This window comes from Helianthus annuus, chromosome 7 (assembly GCF_002127325.2).
Source record: "Helianthus annuus cultivar XRQ/B chromosome 7, HanXRQr2.0-SUNRISE, whole genome shotgun sequence".
Classification (NCBI taxonomy): Eukaryota; Viridiplantae; Streptophyta; class Magnoliopsida; order Asterales; family Asteraceae; genus Helianthus; species Helianthus annuus.
Window position 1 is genome coordinate 87,724,251 of NC_035439.2, and position 17,870 is coordinate 87,742,120.

At 40.7% G+C, this 17,870-nt stretch overlaps 2 protein-coding genes across 3 annotated transcripts; one reads left to right on the top strand and one right to left on the bottom strand.

Annotated features, from left to right (window-relative positions):
- The first annotated feature begins 873 nt into the window (after positions 1–873).
- LOC110886767 lies at positions 874–11,832 on the top strand. 2 transcript variants are annotated; one of them, XM_022134609.2, is made up of 7 exons: positions 916–1,082; positions 2,593–2,677; positions 9,405–9,465; positions 9,550–9,685; positions 9,770–10,073; positions 10,152–10,280; positions 11,055–11,832. In XM_022134609.2, the coding sequence occupies exons 4-7, from the start codon at positions 9,590–9,592 to the stop codon at positions 11,474–11,476; spliced, it is 951 nt and encodes a 316-aa protein (XP_021990301.1). In that variant the 5' UTR covers positions 916–1,082; positions 2,593–2,677; positions 9,405–9,465; positions 9,550–9,589; the 3' UTR covers positions 11,477–11,832. The 2 variants fall into 2 exon arrangements, with proteins under 2 accessions (XP_021990300.1, XP_021990301.1); XM_022134608.2 differs by lacking the exon at positions 2,593–2,677 and having other exon boundaries at positions 874–1,082.
- Positions 11,833–14,464: 2,632 nt separating this feature from the next.
- On the bottom strand, positions 14,465–15,544 carry LOC110883467 (uncharacterized mitochondrial protein AtMg00810-like). Its single transcript, XM_022131207.1, has one exon. It carries the CDS (start codon positions 15,542–15,544, stop codon positions 14,465–14,467), a length of 1,080 nt encoding a protein of 359 aa, XP_021986899.1.
- Between the last annotated feature and the right edge of the window lie 2,326 nt (positions 15,545–17,870).

A 17,870-nucleotide genomic window follows, 5' to 3' on the forward strand; every position in this document is an offset into this window, starting at 1 on the left:
GCACAGGGTGTTGAGACACGGCGGCATGTTATTGGTTGATATTATTGGAAATTAAATAAAAAAAACTCATACGGTTGTTTTCATAATTTCGCAAAGCAAATGATATTTTGTTAGTTATGAGTCAAAATGAATATTTAGGTGATTTTCGTGTGAGTATTTTTAAAAATATTAATTTGAGTAAACTACATTTTGAGTCCATGTGGTAAACAACTAATTGCACGTTGAGTTTCCATTTGGCAAAATGGAACAATCAAATCCACGTGCTTGTCGATTTGGATCAATAACGTCTCTGCTAACATTTTATGTCAGTCAACCGTTAGTTGACCAGAGCAAACTAGTCTTTTACCATCTGATTCGAAGGGCACTTTCGTCATTTCATTTATTATATCCCCAATTGCACAAATCATCCTCGCCATAAACCCTTTCGTTTTTGCTTTTTGACGCTTCTTCTACACACTAGCCATTACTTTGTTCTTGATTCTTCTTTCTTTTGAGCTAAAGACGAAGATGGCCGGAAGTTATTGGAGGGTTCGTCCTGATGATTTGTACATTGATCCTTAGTCTTTTTACGGTATGTTAATTTTGCTTTGTTTTAAACGTAATCAACACAATGTTATGTTATATTACATGTGTAGTCACGATTGAGGACTGATTATGATACACTATGAGTAAAGAATCATTTTTTATGTGTCAAAAATGAAGGGCCTACACTTTTTACCCTGAAAAGTTTTCATGGTGGTGAGTTTTCTGAGAACCCAAGTCATTCATGCGTTGGAGGTAAGTGCAATTCTTGGGACATATTGTCAACGAAAAAGGTATTTGACGATCAACCATTCAACAACTCGTTGCGAGGACTCAAGTTGACTATGTCGAAAACTTAGGGAAGCTAATTGCACTTTACTCATCATCTACCAAGAGACCCAAACAAAACAATATTTGAGAACCAAAACAATATTTGGCGATCTTAAATCTGGGTGCGGATCTCGGAGAAATGGATGATAGTGACAGAGATTCGTTGGCGAAGAGACCCGGTGTACTCGTTATCGGATCCTCCGGCGTCGGCAAACGAACCCTTTTATCTCGTAAACTTCTTTTGCTTTATACTTCATTTGTTTCTTAATTACTGCCTGTTTCTAGCTGCATCAGAATCCTTAGGTTTAAGGAATTACTATTAACTGGATTTTGTTTTGAAGTATTTGATTAATTTTGAGGAACCCTAGTTTTGTGATTTGTTTATTGTATCGCATGTGATTGCATCTGGTAACAAAGAAGTCCATGTTGACAGTTGCTGTTAAATATTGTTCTTGATTCTGATAGTTAAAATTGAATAGTTTTCAAGTTCAAATTGATATGATCATATTTGTTAATGGCGAATAGCGACAAGCTACCTGTATAAACAGTGGGCGGCTATTTTTTAAATAGCGTTACACTCGAAAAAAATTTATATGTATATTATATAAAAATACCGTGGTATATATATGCTATTTTCATGGCCGGCCCTTAGGGTGGGCAGGGAGGACCACCGGCCAGGGGCTGATACTTCGAAGGGCCTGTTATTTAAAAAAAAAGTCCGATATGTAAATGTAAAAATAAATAAACTAATAGGGTATACTCATACAAACACCAACATTGGCCCACTTACAAAACTATTTTTATGGTTTAGATTAGTTATTAGCCCGTTGCCATTAGGCGTCCCCGTGCTACATAGGGTTTAAACCTTTAATGAGCCTAATACCCAATTTCGTTAAGGCCTAAGGACACGTTTTTTCGAGCTCGAACAGAGTACATGAATTCCCAAGACCGGCCCCGGCTATTTTACATGTATATTTAACAAAAACATAAAATCCAGCTATATTTAATTGTTATTTATATTAAAAAACAAAAAAAATAATAAAGTGTTGGTATTCTCGCTATGCATCGCTACAACCCTAATGGCGACACTATACCAATACACTACGTAGCGCGCTACAGCGATCCTATTGACAACTATGAATATGATTTTTAGTCATCAGTCTGTCTGAGTCTCTTCCCAACCTCGAATGATGACTTAGTTTTGCTATTCAAAAAGCTTGTTGCTTGTTTGTCTTCTTTTTCGATGTATTAGTTTGCTGTTGCGAAATATTTATATGACTGTTTTATGATTTAAAAAAAGAAGGATGATTTATTCAATTTAAGTTGAAATAATTTTCATTTGGTGCTACGAAGTTAGATTTATGCAGTTATGCCTTTCTTTCGATGTGGGGTGTAAAACTAAAGAAAATCAAGTTAACATAACAAACATAGGTTATCTAGTTTTACCATATATAAACTTTATATGGATATAGATAGTTGCATACAAGTTAAAGTCTTTCATGTTTGATATATATTAAGATAGGTTACGTAGGCAAACTTTTGTTTGCTTGTCGAATGGGACATTTAGAACTGGTATAAGAAAGCCTGCGAAGTGAATTTTGTTCGCTCATAATTTTGACGAATTTGATTAGTTTCGAGGAACCCTAATTTTGTGATTTAATTGCCTCTTGTTTAAAATAACAAGTGCATGTTGACATTTGCTGTCGAATAGTACTAACTTTTGATTCTGATGATTGCTAGTTCGAAACTGAGCCGAACCGGGTTTTAGCGTAGTGGGCCTTCGAGCTGACGGGTTTTCCCTGGAACTGGTGGCTTATTGGCTCGGGTATGCATCCAACTTGACCGTTACAGAGGGGGGGATGCATTGCTCGATTGAGGGCATCCCAGGATGCTTCTCCGGTGATTTAGTTGGCCATTCAAAAAAAATCTAATAATTTTTAAGATTAAATTGACATGATTTTTAGTTTGTAGCTCTAGATTTATTCTATACATTTTCATTTTGTGGTTGCTAACTTGCTATTAGTCATCAATCTCTTCTCAATTCTCAAATCTCAAATGATGATTCATCCAATTTAAGTTGAAAGATTACTCGATTGGTGCTAAGAAGTTAGATGTGTGCTTTTCTTTGGTTGTGGGGTGTAAAATTACAAAATTTAAAGTAACATAACAAACATCGGTTAATCTAGTTTTACCATGTTATGTTTATATCAATACAGATAATTGCATACAACTATACAAATTTATGTCTTGTGCGTGATTTATTTATTTTGTTAGAGGAGAAAAACTTTACATGCTGGTTTCGTTTGGTTGAAAAAAAAGGGTTATTAGATTTTATCACCCTCAACTATCGGCCATCGGCCGCTGCCACCCCCAACTAACACTTTGACGCCCGACGCCCCCAACTTAACATTTTATGTGTTCTGGCACCAAACTGTTAACTGAGCACTAACTTAGTTAGGTTTTTTTGTTTATGTGTCAATCCCTATCCTAGGTGGATATAATTACCTAGCACCCCCTTAAAAGTCTCCCTCTTCCTCCCCTTTCCAGCCACAAAATACTCACCGGTTCTTCATCTTCATTAACGGCGGTGCTGGATTCGAACGTTTCCGGCCAACAAAATGGTTAGGTGTAGTAAGTGCCGGTATGTTCAGCTCAGGCAGATAATATTTCAACAATTTCTCCGTCGTAGTTAAGCAGATCCATTGCTGGAGGATCTGTACACGTTCTAGATCTGAAACTAATCGTTTTTTTGATGTTTTGAAGCTCTGTTTTAGTGTACGAGCTGATTCAGAACGTAATGTACCTGTAGCCGTTGCCGTACGAGCTAGACGGAACGGAATTGGCCGGTGGATTGATCGATGAACGTAAAAGTGCTGATTGTATTATTTTCTGAATGAATCAATTGAATACAAAGAGTCCCTTTAAATAGGAACTAACCCTAGCACTAAACATGGAAACTATATTCTGTACATAAATACAATATAATCACAATAATATGGAAATCATATCAATCTCGGCTAATACTCCCCCGCAGTTTGAACGATCCGTGGGCAAACGGTCAAACTGGATCGAAACGATTGAAAAAGCTGCCGAGATAGTCCTTTAGTAAATATATCTGCATACTGAAACGGAGCAGGGACATGAGAAACCCGGACATGTCCTAGGCGGACCTTCTCGCGAACAAAATGGATATCGATTTCTATATGCTTTGTACGCTGATGTTGGACAGGATTGTCAGACAGATACACCGCAGAGACATTATCACAAAAAACGACCGAAGCCTGTAGGAGGGGTACATGTAGCTCAAGAAGTAAGTTGCGTAACCAAGTGACTTCAGCAACGGCGTTCGCAACACCTCGGTATTCAGCCTCTGCACTGGAACGCGAAACAGTGGGCTGGCGCTTAGAGGACCAAGACAGTAAATTATTTCCCAGAAACACACAATAACCACTCGTGGATCGACGAGAATCCGGGCACCCGCCCCAGTCAGCATCGGAGTAGGCAACCAATGATTGTGTATTGGATCGTGTCATGCGGATGCCATAGTCCAAAGTCCCCTGAATGTACCGAAGTATGCGCTTCATGAATGCATAATGAGGATCGTGAGGCTCGTGCATAAATAAACAAATCTGTTGTACCGCATAAGATAGGTCCGGACGGGTAAAAGTGAGGTACTGAAGAGCTCCCGCAAGGCTGCGGTAAAGAGTTGGATCATGAAACAGAGGACCATCCGTGGCACTTAATTTAGACGAGAGATCAACTGGAGTGGCACAGGGCTTACAAGATGTCATGTTAGCCCGAGCAATGATGTCTTTGGCATACTGTGTCTGGTCCAAAAATAGGCCATTGGCTTGGCGTGTGACTCGAATACCCAAGAAATGATGCAATGTACCCAGATCAGACATAGCAAACTCTCGTGAGAGTGTCTGAATGATGTCGTGCAGCAACTTGTCAGAGGAAGCTGTGAGGACAATATCATCGACATATAACAAAAGATATGCAATTTCCTGGCCGCTACTGTATATGAAAAGGGAATTGTCACACGCACTGCTCTTAAACCCGTGGGATAAGATATAGTTTGCAAACCTTGTGTACCAAGCACGTGGGGCCTGTTTAAGGCCGTATAAAGATTTCTTCAATCTACACACGAAACCCGGAAATCGTTTATCAACAAACCCTGGCGGCTGATGCATAAAGACCGTTTCATTAAGGTGGCCATGTAAAAACGCGTTCTTGACATCCAACTGATGGATGGGCCATGATTTAGAAACGGCAAGAGATAACACGGTGCGAATCGTGGCAGGTTTTACAACCGGACTAAAAGTGTCCGCACAGTCAATGCCCACGGTTTGTGATTTCCCATTAACAACCAATCTCGCCTTATACCTTTCAAGCGATCCATCTGATTTAAATTTGTGGCGAAAGAGCCACATACATCTGATAACAGGTCTATCAGCTGGTCGAGGGACCAAATCCCATGTCTCATTTTCCTGTAAAGCAGTATATTCAGCCTGCATGGCGCGCAGCCAGTTCGGGTCGGTGAAGGCCTGGTGATAGGTTTTAGGGACAGGTGATAGGTGAGTGGTGGTAAGGTTGTATAAGGGTGGCTTTAGGCTACCGGTTTTTGATCTGGTTGCCATCGGGTGAGAGGGTGGTGGATGGACAGGCGGTTGTGGGACAGCTGGCGGATTTGGTGGCTGTGGGGCAGGGGATGACGGTGGAACCGGAGGCTGTAGTGAGTTTGGGGGGGTGTGAGAATGGGTCTGGGCCGTAGGGGCAGGCTGAGAAACAGGGGGTTGTTGGGCTGGACGAGGGCGGCGGGAATAAGTGAAGGGAAAAGAGGAGGTGGAGGTGGGCCGTAGCACATGGGTTGGGGGTGTTGGTGAGTGGAGTTGGGTCAAAGGACGAGAAAAATTAAATCCGATAGGAGCAGAGTCATCGAGGAAACCGTAGGAAGAGGTGGATGTAGGAATGGTATATGGGAACGTGGTTTCATCGAAGGTAACGTGCCGGGAGATAGAAACCTTCCCGGTGGTGGGGTCAAAGCACCGGTACCCACGAAAGTCTGGTGGGTAACCGAGGAAGATGCACCGGATGGACCGCTGGTGAAGTTTGTGTGGCTGGGTGGCGGACGTGTTCGGATAGCAGGCGCATCCGAACACCCTAAGGTGGTCATATGTAGGGTGGCGAAGATAGAGGGTATATGTGGGTGTGTAAAAGTTAAGGCGTTTGGTGGGAAGAATGTTGTGGAGATAGGCAGCGGTGTGTAGGGCTTCAACCCAGAAACTAGGTGGGAGATGGGCGTGAATAAGTAGAGCGCGGATGATGTCGTTTAGGCGACGAATCATACGCTCGGCACGGCCGTTTTGGGAAGACGTCTGAGGACAGGAAAAACGAAAAACCAGACCGTGTTGTTGGGCAAAGGTTTTAAAAGCGTTGTTGTCAAATTCACCGCCAAGGTCGCATTGAAAGGTTTTAATGTTTCTGTTAAATTGTGTGGCAATTAGGCGGTGAAATTTGACAAATGTAGAGAATGTTTCGGATTTATATTTTAAAGGGTACACCCAGATAAAGTGTGAAAAATTATCAATCAAAACCATATAATATTTATATCCGGACTTACTTAACACAGGAGAAGTCCAAAGATCACAATGAATTATATCAAAAGGTGAAAAGGTAAAAGAGTTTGATGCATAAAAAGGTAAACGTTTGCTATTAGAAAGCTGACAAGAATGACAAATACTAGACGATTTGTTTTTATTACAAGAAAATTTAAACTGAGAATGACGACTGAGGACATCCAAGACTTGAGCGCCGGGGTGGCCCAAACGATCATGCCATGGAAGGGATGTAGAAGCGATAAAAGCGGCCTGTGAGGGAAGTTCCGGTGGTGTGACTGGATAGAGGTCCCCTGTGCTATTGTGGCGGGAAAGAAGACGCCCAGTTCGAAGGTCCTTCAAAGAAAAACCAAAGGGGTCAAATTCAATGGAAACACTGTTATCACGAGTAAACCGTCTAACAGAGATAAGCTTTTTAATAATTTGAGGGCAGTAAAGGATATTGGGTAGGATGTAGGTACGGTTGGGTAAGGTTAAATAGCCTGTTCCAGACCCTTGAACGGGCAAAAACGCGCCATTACCGACCAATATTTTACTGCAAACAGGAAAAGAGTTAGGGATTTTGATCATACCTGGTTCATCAGTGGAGTGCCCCGTAGCTCCAGTGTCCATGATCTGGTTCGGGTCATAGTTGAGCTGCATTGAGGAGAAGGCTGCATTTAGATCAGATGGGCACAGCCGCACAGGGGGTTAAAACCGGTGGGCTGGTTGGTAGCAACGTGGGCCTGAGGAGCGAAGCCAGGTGGGTATGGGGCTGTTGGGTTTTGGGCCGGCCCGAAGGAAGGCGGGGTCATATGTGGGTGTTGGGCTGATGTGTAATGGGCCGATGGGGGCTGATTAGTGGGCATCGAGTATGGGGCGGGGGATTGTAGGGGGTTGAGTCGGGTATGGGCAAGGTGGAGTGTTCCACCAAGCCCATTGCGGGTAGGAGAAGTTGGGAGGTGCCCAATTAGGTGACGAAGAGGATTGACCACGGCCGGAGCCGCGTCCACGAGTTCCACGCCCTCGGCCACGTCCTCGGCCACGGGACCGATTGTAATAGGGCTGCTGTTGTGAGGAGTTATAGGATTGAGATCCGGTGGTAGAGTTCGATGGGTATTGGTTGTGGGAGGGTTGGTGTTGGTTGGTGGCAACAAGAACAGATTGAGTATTCTTCTGGCGTGCTTCTTGTCTAATAACTTCGTCCTCCAACATACTTCTAGCAAGATCCCAGTCGGCATTATTGGCATTGATAAGTGATGCGGTTGTGTCATACTCCGCGGGCAGCCCTCGAACAAGTTGTAACACCAACCTTTCTTCAGTAACCGGGTGGTCCACATCCTCCAACTGATTGGCAAGGTCTTTGAGGCGCTCACAATAGTCGTCCAAGGACGAACAGGCGGCCAAAGTTAGGTTACAGAATTTTGTTTCAAGCGCCCCAGCCCTTGCCTTCTTATTACTGAGGAAGATTTTCTCCAATTTCAACCAAGCCTGACGAGCAGTAGTGGTATTATCCATGACCCGGGGCAGCAGGTTATCAGAAACCGTGCTGAGTATCCATTGAAGGACCAAGGCGTCTAGTTCCTTCCAGGATTGATACTCGGGTGCTGTGTCTTCTGGTGGATCGGTGTTGTCAATGTGATCAATGACTTGATAGGCGACGGCATGAAGGTTAAAGAGTTTAACCCAAGAGGTATACGTGACCTTAGTACCATCAAGGGTACGTATCTTGGATTGGACATTGGTAACTGAGTACGCGGGGTGCAGGGGTTTTGTGAGTTTATCAGACGGGGGTGGCGGATTGTCAGTTTTATCTTCGCCGGCCATGTAGAAGTGCAGGGGTGGGTTTGGATCGGAAAAAAAAACGAAAGAGAAGAGCCGAAGCTCTTACTGAAAAGACAGGAAGGATCGAAGGTAGAAGAGCCGAAGCTCTGATACCATAAAAGTGCTGATTGTATTATTTTCTGAATGAATCAATTGAATACAAAGAGTCCCTTTAAATAGGAACTAACCCTAGCACTAAACATGGAAACTATATTCTGTACATAAATACAATATAATCACAATAATATGGAAATCATATCAATCTCGGCTAATAGAACGGAATTGGCCGGTGTGAAACTAATCGTTTTTTTGATGTTATGAAGCTCTGTTTCTACTGGTGTTTCCGACAAAGAAATTGTGACAGTTAGGTTTTGGGTTAGCGTTTCGGTTTGGGAAATTTTGTAATCTCGTGAAGTTTAGGTTACTATTAGTGAAGTTGGTAAAGTTTGAGATGAGGTTGAGGAAGGCGTGGACGATGGTGCACAAGGCAGTGGTTGATTCATCGACAGAGCCTTTCGTGAAGGCAAACGACGGTGAGACGGCGTACGACATGTACGGGAGGAAACTGGAGATGAACGAGATGATGCAGAAGGCAATGTCCGGGATATCTGTTCCGTTTATGAAGGCGATTCTGGAAGGTTACGATGGGTTTAAGGGTGTTGAACGATTGGTGGATGTTGGTGGTGATGCAGGGGATTGCCTGAGGATAGTCAGTTACGTTACATGTCACGTGATATTCATACAGGCCATGAAGGATAAAAAAGCCACGTCATCAAAATGGTGCCACGTCAGACAAATTACTAACCAAGTTAGAGCAGATTTAACTGAGTGGTGCCAGTGCAAACAAAAAGTCAAGTTGGGGGTGCCGAGTGTCAAAGTGTTAGTTGCAGGTGGCAACGGCCAAAGGCCGATAGTTGAGGGTGATAAAATCCAATAACCCCAAAAAAAAAGAGAATCCTAAATAACTATGTCCAGAAGTGTCACTGTTAAGATTGAGTTTTTGCATTACAAAGTGTATGGATTTCTATCTATATGGCCATAATTGATATTTTTCATATAAATTTGTATAATTTGCTCAGTTCTTACTTCTTAGTTCCTTTCCTAAACAACATATCCACTTGCGTGTTGTAGGATTACTATCTATAGATTTTGAAGATGATTTGGACTCGTCCTCAGACATTCTTGCTTACAGGTAACGTAACTTATACAAAGCATGTACATTTACATTGTAAATTTTATTTTTCTTTAAATTGTTCGTCTTTCTGTTAACTTGCAGGTGGACAATTAACACAAAGTATTACACAGCCGATGTCTCCATGTGGATGGCTCATTTATTTAACGAATTTTCAATCACCGGGACACCAATGCTTAATCAAGTAGCCGCCCTAGTGATGGTTTTCGACCTGAATAACGTTAGCATCGCTTAACTCTACCCATACGATCGTACGCTATATTTCTAATCATAAGCATGATAAAAAGTTTATAACTGCATGCAGATGTCTTCGTTTTCCGAACTTAAGAAATGGGTTTCCTGCAACGATATCCAGAACTTCGACATCTTGTTATGCATTGGGAACAAAGCGGATCTTGTTCCGGGTCATTCAGCCCATATCGAATACCGAAGACATCTACTAAATCTCGATGAGTCATCGGAATGTGGTATTTCCGAAACCGAAGGAAGTAGTTTACTTGGAGACGAAGAGTCTTCAACGGATGTTAAGCGGTCTTGTATGGAATGGTGCTTGGAGCATAACATAGAATATATCGAAGCTTGCGCATCAAACCCTCGATTTGACAAATGTAAAAATCTGATAAAATGATATTTTTCTAAGTTTAATCTTTTAGGTTTTACTTCAAGTTTAAGAAATTTCGTTTCAGGTTTGTCGGTTGATGGTGATTCACAAGGTGTTGAACGACTTCTCGGGGCTCTATCTGCTCATATGTGGCCTGGAATGGTGTTGAAATCCGGTGATACTATAAATCAACCTACGTTACCTGAACAAGAAGGTTAGTATACATTTTTGGTATTTTATTATAGAGTTGGCAATACTGACCAGATAGGCTGGTTGGGTAACGGGTCAAAATATGTAGTCTTTTGGTAGGGGTCGGGATGAGTTGACTTGACTTGACTTGAAACACTATTTGATTAATTTATTTGTGTAATATTAGTGTGTCGAGTATGATTGCAAACAAAATATTGTTTCAGTAGTAATCTAATTTTTTCGAATAACATGATTTAGGAAGTTTTAATTTTTTTATGCAAATAAAAACACTTTCTTCCCGTCTCTTTTTAAGGTCCTATTTTTTTTTTTTTTATTTCACGTATTTGACCCAGATTAAAGTCAACCCCAAATCAATACAAGTATAAGTATATGGGTCAAAATTTTCTCCTTTACAATGCAACTTTAGAAGTGTTGAAAAATCTTTAATAGGTAATAATCGGTAGTTTACCGATTAAATTTCACCTGGTTGGACCTAAAATCGGTAATCGGTCAAATTTCCAGCTAAGTCCTTCAAAAGTGGTCAAACTCTTTGAAGTACTTAAAATTCATACTTATTAATCCATTCCGAGTAATAAGTTTGAAAAATTATATATAAAATTTTGAATTATTTTGTGTATGTATATTTATAAGTTTGAAAATTACATATAAAATTCCAATCCGATTAATCCTTATTAATCTCGATAAATCGCTAGTCATTACCCCACCCCAATTAGCGTCTAGCGATTTTTACAACCATGAACTTTTCTACGTTTTACTTTTTCTCGTTCCCCAATTCCAGATTCATCGGATGAAGAACAGAATTACGAATTCGAGTACGAAGTCTTATCAGCTGGATCTGTAGAACCATGGGACGATACAGACGTATCATGGGTTTCCGCAACCAACGACAATACAGGACCAGATCTCAATAACAAAAGACCAGTTAACATAGATACACAGCCATCAACATCACAATCACAAGAAGAAATCGAAACCGAAAGAGAAAAGGAAACACCCGAAGCACATGAAGAAGCCGACGAAGGTGATACGCATTTCGAACTCGAGGATATGGAACAGTTATTGTCTGAGATCGGAAGTATGCGCGACAGTTTGAGGTTGATGCCTGATTTCCAAAGACGGGAAATGGCTGCGAATTTTGCCATGAAAATGGCGTCAATGTTTGGAGGGAGTAGCGGTGATGAAGAAGAACAAGAAGAATAGATTAGTAAATGTTTCCGGTGATTAGTTAAGCAGATTTATTACAAAAACATTGCCGTTATGCGCCTCTTGCGTTAATTTGTTTCTGATTATGTTCAATGGCCTTTAAAGACGCTGCAAAGCTTTCAGCTCCCTTAATGTTGTGTAAAATGCACCTGCTTCCCTTTGAGAATTGAAACTGTAAATTGTTTAAATGTCTAATGTAGAATAATATGAATAGATATAAGTGTATGAAGCGGTACCTCATGGGTTATGTTTGTACGTACACCTTTAAGGGCTGAGGCGGTAAAAAAACGTGTGCCTCATGGGGTTGTGTGTTTTTGATGTTTTAGACGTTTAGTGTCAATTTTTTTATAAGATATATAATTTTTATATCTATTTTTTAATTCCATTTAGGAGGCGAAGGAAAACGCCTCGAGGCTCGATTCCATTCTTTTAAACCTTGGATACAACTATGTTGCCGCTTGGATTTTGTTAGTTTGTGGATTCGAGTGTTTCTTGTTGAGGCAGTTGAACCTGTAAAAATAGCATGTTGCTACAACAGTTGGCCGTGCATCCAAAGAAAAATACAAACGCCGTTCAATAATAACTAAGACTATGGGGTGTGGAGGGGCTTGGGTTGGGGGCATTGCTTGACACGTGGCAGGTGTGGGCTTCACCAGTCCACACCCAAAAAAGTGGGGTGTGGAAGAGGCGTGGCCAGACGGGCGTTGTGGAAGGGGCTAGCTTAACGGCCATCAACACCCAGCCAACTATTGCCAGATACGTCATCCCAGGCCAGCGCCCCACGCCAAGCACTATTGCCACGCCAAACGGGCAACGCCCACCAAAATACCAACCCGGGGTGGAGCACCCGACGTTAAAGAGCCAAAACACCCCCTAGTCTAAACCATGAACGTGAAATATGATGCAAAAAGTTGTAGAATAGATAATTACTTTTGAATGTGTTTTCTATAAATGAATCCAAGCTAAATAATTTTTTTTTTTTTTTATAAAACAAAGTTTTAAAGAATAAAGTTCAAAATCGAGATGGGTCTTTCTTTAGAGGAAGTTTTCCATGTCATTAGCCCATTTTGCCAATTTCGTTCAAAGGTTTCATTTTTCTCCTCTATGGGTCCAAAAAGGTTTCACCGTCGCCATTTTAGTCCACTGGGTTAACTTCATCCATTTTTCCTATTAGCGAGAAGAGCAATTCGGTCATTTTTCATGTAATTCTGTTAACTAGAAGGACAATTCAGCCATATAAAATGACCGAATTGCTTTTCTTGTTAACAGAAAAAATGGATGAAGTTAACCCAGTGGACTTAAATGGCAACAGTGAAACCTTTTTGGACCCACAGGAGAAAAATGAAACATTTAGACTAAACTGACAAAATTTCCCAAACCACAAGGACTAAAATGGCATTTAACTCGCTTTCCAATTTAAAAACTTAGGCAAAAAGGACGTCTAAAAATGATGTTTTTAAATTATAGATTTCTCTAATGAGCAAGTGTTCTTGTGTACCTGATGCGGGGCCGATAACTCGAAAAGCCGACTTATTTGTGTGAACTGGTGATAGTTTATTTTAATAGTTTATTTTTATTTTATAATATTGGTTTTTATTATTTATTTAAATTAAGTCTAGAGAGTAGCTTATGTCGACCGACGTAACATATCGATTATGGTCTATTATCTCAATTATGTCTCTAGTTAATGTGTCAGTTACTTTGACTGAATTCAATGTGTAAGCTAGTAGACTAGCCTATAAATAAAGGTTTATTTGTAATGTTTAAAAAAACTTTTAATATTATAATAAATTTTCTCTCATATGAGTTTTATCTAAAGGTTTGCTAGAACGGATACTAACACTTTTATTACTTTCATTTCTGCGTGTCATTGTAATCTTGCGAACACTTATATGGGCTGATTTGTATGTATATCTATAAGAAGATAAAGTGGTGTTCATGACCAAGATTAATGAAACGAAACAATATGTGTGATTACTACCAAAATTAGTAAGACGAGATGATATGATCACTACATTTAAAGCAAAATAAATATGGTCCAAACATTAGGGGCTTCTGATTGTTATATTTTTTTTTGAAAGGCTATTTTATTGAAACCAATAAACATAGATTAAATTGTCATTTTAGTCTCTGAGTTTTTGTTTAAATTGTTATTTTAATCCAAATAGTTTTTTTTTTTCTCCTCTGGATCCCTGACTTTTCTTTTTTTCTTTCCATTTTGATCACATTGTCTAACTTAGTTTAAAAACCAGGTTATAATCAGGGGTATTTTTGGCATTAAATTATTATGAGGTTTATAAATTATGTTGTAAACTACCCCTGGTTATCACTACACAACAGTTATGCCAAAAATACTCCTGGTTATAATCAGATTTTTAGACTGAGTTAGGCAATGTGATCAAAATAGCAAGAAAATGAAAAAGTCAGGGACCCAGTGAAGAAAAAAAAATACTATTTGGACTAAAATGGCAATTTGGACCAAAACTTAGAGACTAAAATGACAATTTACTCAATAAACATACAGCAAACCAACAGACACAAAGGTCAACCCGAATTTACATATTGCTAAAAAAAACAAAAAATACACCACTGCTCCCATTCGAGCGGCGCAATCCTTGAGCGGCTCTTTACCTGTAGGTATCTCTAAGTGATTTCAGTTAAGCCAAAAATCTCTCCAACGACCATCTTGTTACGAGTTCGCCAAATCAGCCAGCAAGCCAAAAGAATCACGGTTTGTACGAGTTGCTTTTTAACCTCTGATCCCTTTATGCAATTCGAACAGGTCTTATAAAGAGAAAGCATAAATAGGTGATATACTAAAAGTGTTTATGGTATGAATTGTGAATGAATATTATTGATCAACAAAGGCTCCTTATATAGAGCAGAATACAAAACAACCCTAGCTGTATTTTTGGAAAAGATAAACTTAATTCTATAAAATATTTATCTAATAATAATACACATAATTATCTTCACAATTATCGGCTAAGACACCCCCGTAGTTTGAACGGGCGTAGGACAGACGTTCAAACTGGTACGAAAAGACTTGAACAACTGCTTGGAGATGCCTTTGGTAAAAATGTCTGCATACTGGAGAGATGAAGGAACGTGCAGAACTCGAATATGTCCAACTCGAACCTTTTCACGAACAAAATGGATGTCAATCTCAATGTGCTTAGTTCGCTGATGTTGGACCGGGTTGTCAGAGAGATACACAGCTGAAACATTATCACAGTAAATGATAGTAGCCTTCTGCAAAGGTGTACGCAGCTCAAGTAACAAGTTCCGAATCCATGTAGCTTCAGCAACAGCATTTGCAACGCCTCGATATTCTGCTTCAGCACTCGAAAGAGAGATGGTGGGTTGTCGTTTCGAAGACCATGAGATAAGATTATCACCGAGAAAAACGCAATACCCACTTGTAGACCGGCGCGAATCGGGGCAACCACCCCAGTCAGCATCGGAATAAGCAATCAATGAATCTGTACCAGACTTCATTATACGTAATCCATAGGCCAAAGTCCCCTGAAGATAACGAATAATACGCTTCAGGAATGCAAAATGTGGGTCACGAGGATCATGCATAAACAAACATATCTGTTGGACCGCATAAGAGATATCTGGGCATGTAAATGTCAGGTACTGTAAAGCACCCGCTAAACTCCGATACAAAGTAGGGTCGGAAAAAGGTGCACCATCTGTGGCACTGAGTTTCGCTGATAAGTCAACCGGAGTAGTACACGACTTACAATTGGACATGGACGCCCGAGAGATGATGTCTTTAGCATATGGTTCTTGGGACAAAAATAAACCATTGGGCTGTCGTGTAACCTTGATATCCAAAAAATGATGCAAGTGGCCCAAATCTGTCATAACAATTTCCCGAGACAGAGTATGGATGATCTCCTGTAACAAAGTGATAGTAGAGGCTGTGACAACAATATCATTAACATACAACAATAAATAAGCAGTCTCTGACCCACAATGATAGATAAACAATGAATTATCACAAGCACTGCTACGAAATCCGTGAGAAAGGATATAATTGCCAAACGGGTGTACCATGCCCGTGGTGCTTATTTAAGACCATACAATGATTTCTTCAGGCGACACACAAATTCTGGATGTCGTTTGTCAACAAAAGCCGTAGGTTGATGCATGAAAACAACCTCATTTAGAGTACCATGCAAAAACGCATTCTTAACGTCCAATTGATGGATAGGCCAGTCTCGTGAGATAGCCAAAGAGAGCACCGTCCTGATAGTGGTTGGTTTAACAACCGGGCTAAAAGTTTCATCACAATCCACCCCAACTGTCTGAGATTTACCATTAACAACCAGTCGAGCCTTATAGCGTTCCAACGAACCTTCGGACTTAAACTTGTGTCGAAAAAGCCACATGCACCTGATAATAGGCCTGTCAGGAGGACGAGGCACCAACTCCCATGTGTCATTCTCATGTAAAGCTATAAATTCAGATTGCATAGCATGTACCCAATTTGGATCGGCAAAGGCTATGGTGTAGGAGGTAGGGACAGGGGAAATAGTGGTCGAAACAAGGCTGTGAAGGGCTGGAGGAAGGGAACCAGATTTGGACCTAGTGGTCATCGGGTGAACGTTAGAAGGGGGAGGCTGCGGAGCAGCAGCGGGCTGCAATGGAGCAGCCGGAGCTGGCTGCTGAGGCGTAGCAGCAGAATGCTGTTGTTCGGCAACAGTTGGGTGGGCTGTGGATGGTACAGAAGTACCCGGAACAGCTGATGTGGGACGTTTTCGGTGAGTGTAGGTAATCGGGAAGGGTATGGTGGCCGGGTGAGGCTGTTTAGGCAATGATGGGCTGGGCTGATGAAACTGAAAGAGAGGTGGCATGGGATCGTCAAGAAATTGATAGGAGGTGGGTGGGGTAGGAATGGTGTAAGGAAATGTATGTTCGTCAAAGGTGACGTGCCGGGAGATATAGACTCTACCGATTGTGGGATCAAAACAACGATACCCGCGAAAGTCTGGAGGGTAACCAAGAAAGATACACCTCACAGAACGGCTATGAAGCTTATGAGGTTGAGTGGCAGAGGTGTTGGGGTAACAAGCACATCCAAAAACACGTAGATGATCATACGTGGGATGGCGTAAATAAAGGGCATAGGTGGGAGTGAAATAGTTGAGGCATTTTGTGGGGAGAATGTTGTGTAGATAGGCTGCGGTATGAAGAGCTTCCACCCAGAAAATAGGAGGAAGTGAGGCATGAATGAGCAAAGAACGAATGATATCATTTAGATGCCAAATCATCCGTTCCGCTCGGCCGTTTTGAGATGAGGTTTGGGGACACGCAAAACGAAAAAGGAATCCGTGTTGGTGAGCAAAGGTTTTGAAAGTAGTGTTATCAAATTCACCCCCTAAATCACATTGAAAAGTTTTAATAGGACGATTAAACTGTGTGGCTATTAAATGATGAAATTTGACACAGGCTGGGAAAGTTTCAGATTTATATTTTAAGGGATAAACCTATATGAAATGTGAGAAGTTATCAATGAGTACCATGTAGTATTTATAGCCAGTTTTACTAAGCACAGGAGATGTCCACAAATCACAGTGAATAATATCAAATGGGGCAAAAGTAAAAGAATTGGAAGTGTAAAAAGGCAATCGTTTACTATTAGATAACTGACAAGAATGACAAAAAGTAGACTTTGTCTTATTACATTGAAAATTGAAATTACGACTAAGAATATCTAATACTTGAACACGAGGATGTCCAAGACGATCATGCCAAGGGTGAGAGGCGGAAGCAAGAAAGCAGGCTTGTGGAGGAAGTTCAGGAGCTATGAGCGGGTAAAGGTCTCCTGTGCTATTGTGGCGCGAAAGAATTTGTTCAGTTGGAAGATCCTTCAAAGTAAAACCAAATGGGTCAAATTCAATAGATAAATTATTATCGCGAGTAAAACGGCGTACAGAAATTAAATTTTTGATAACTTTTGGGCTATAAAGGATATTGGGTAGGATATATGTCACACCCCGATTTCCACGTGTCTCACCGGTGGGCCCGGTGGGGGATTACCGTGACGTAGTTGGCAACATTATAGTCAAACCACACAATATATATGAATGCACAGCGGAAGCAATAAGATAATATATTTCAACGTTAAGTGTAATATCAATGTAGCACCATTGTTGAAATAATAATCCACAGGGGATCAAAAAGAAATAACAAAAGTATTGTTCAACAGACTTCAGGCATCTTAAGCTTGCGAGACTTCTAGTGATGCTAAGGAGAAATCCCAGCCAATTACGCATAATACCTGCATTTAGTCTTTTTGGGGAAAATACGTCAGTTTACACTGGTAAATACATCCAACTGACACTTTTGTAAAAATGTTTAATAAAATTGGTTTGAATGC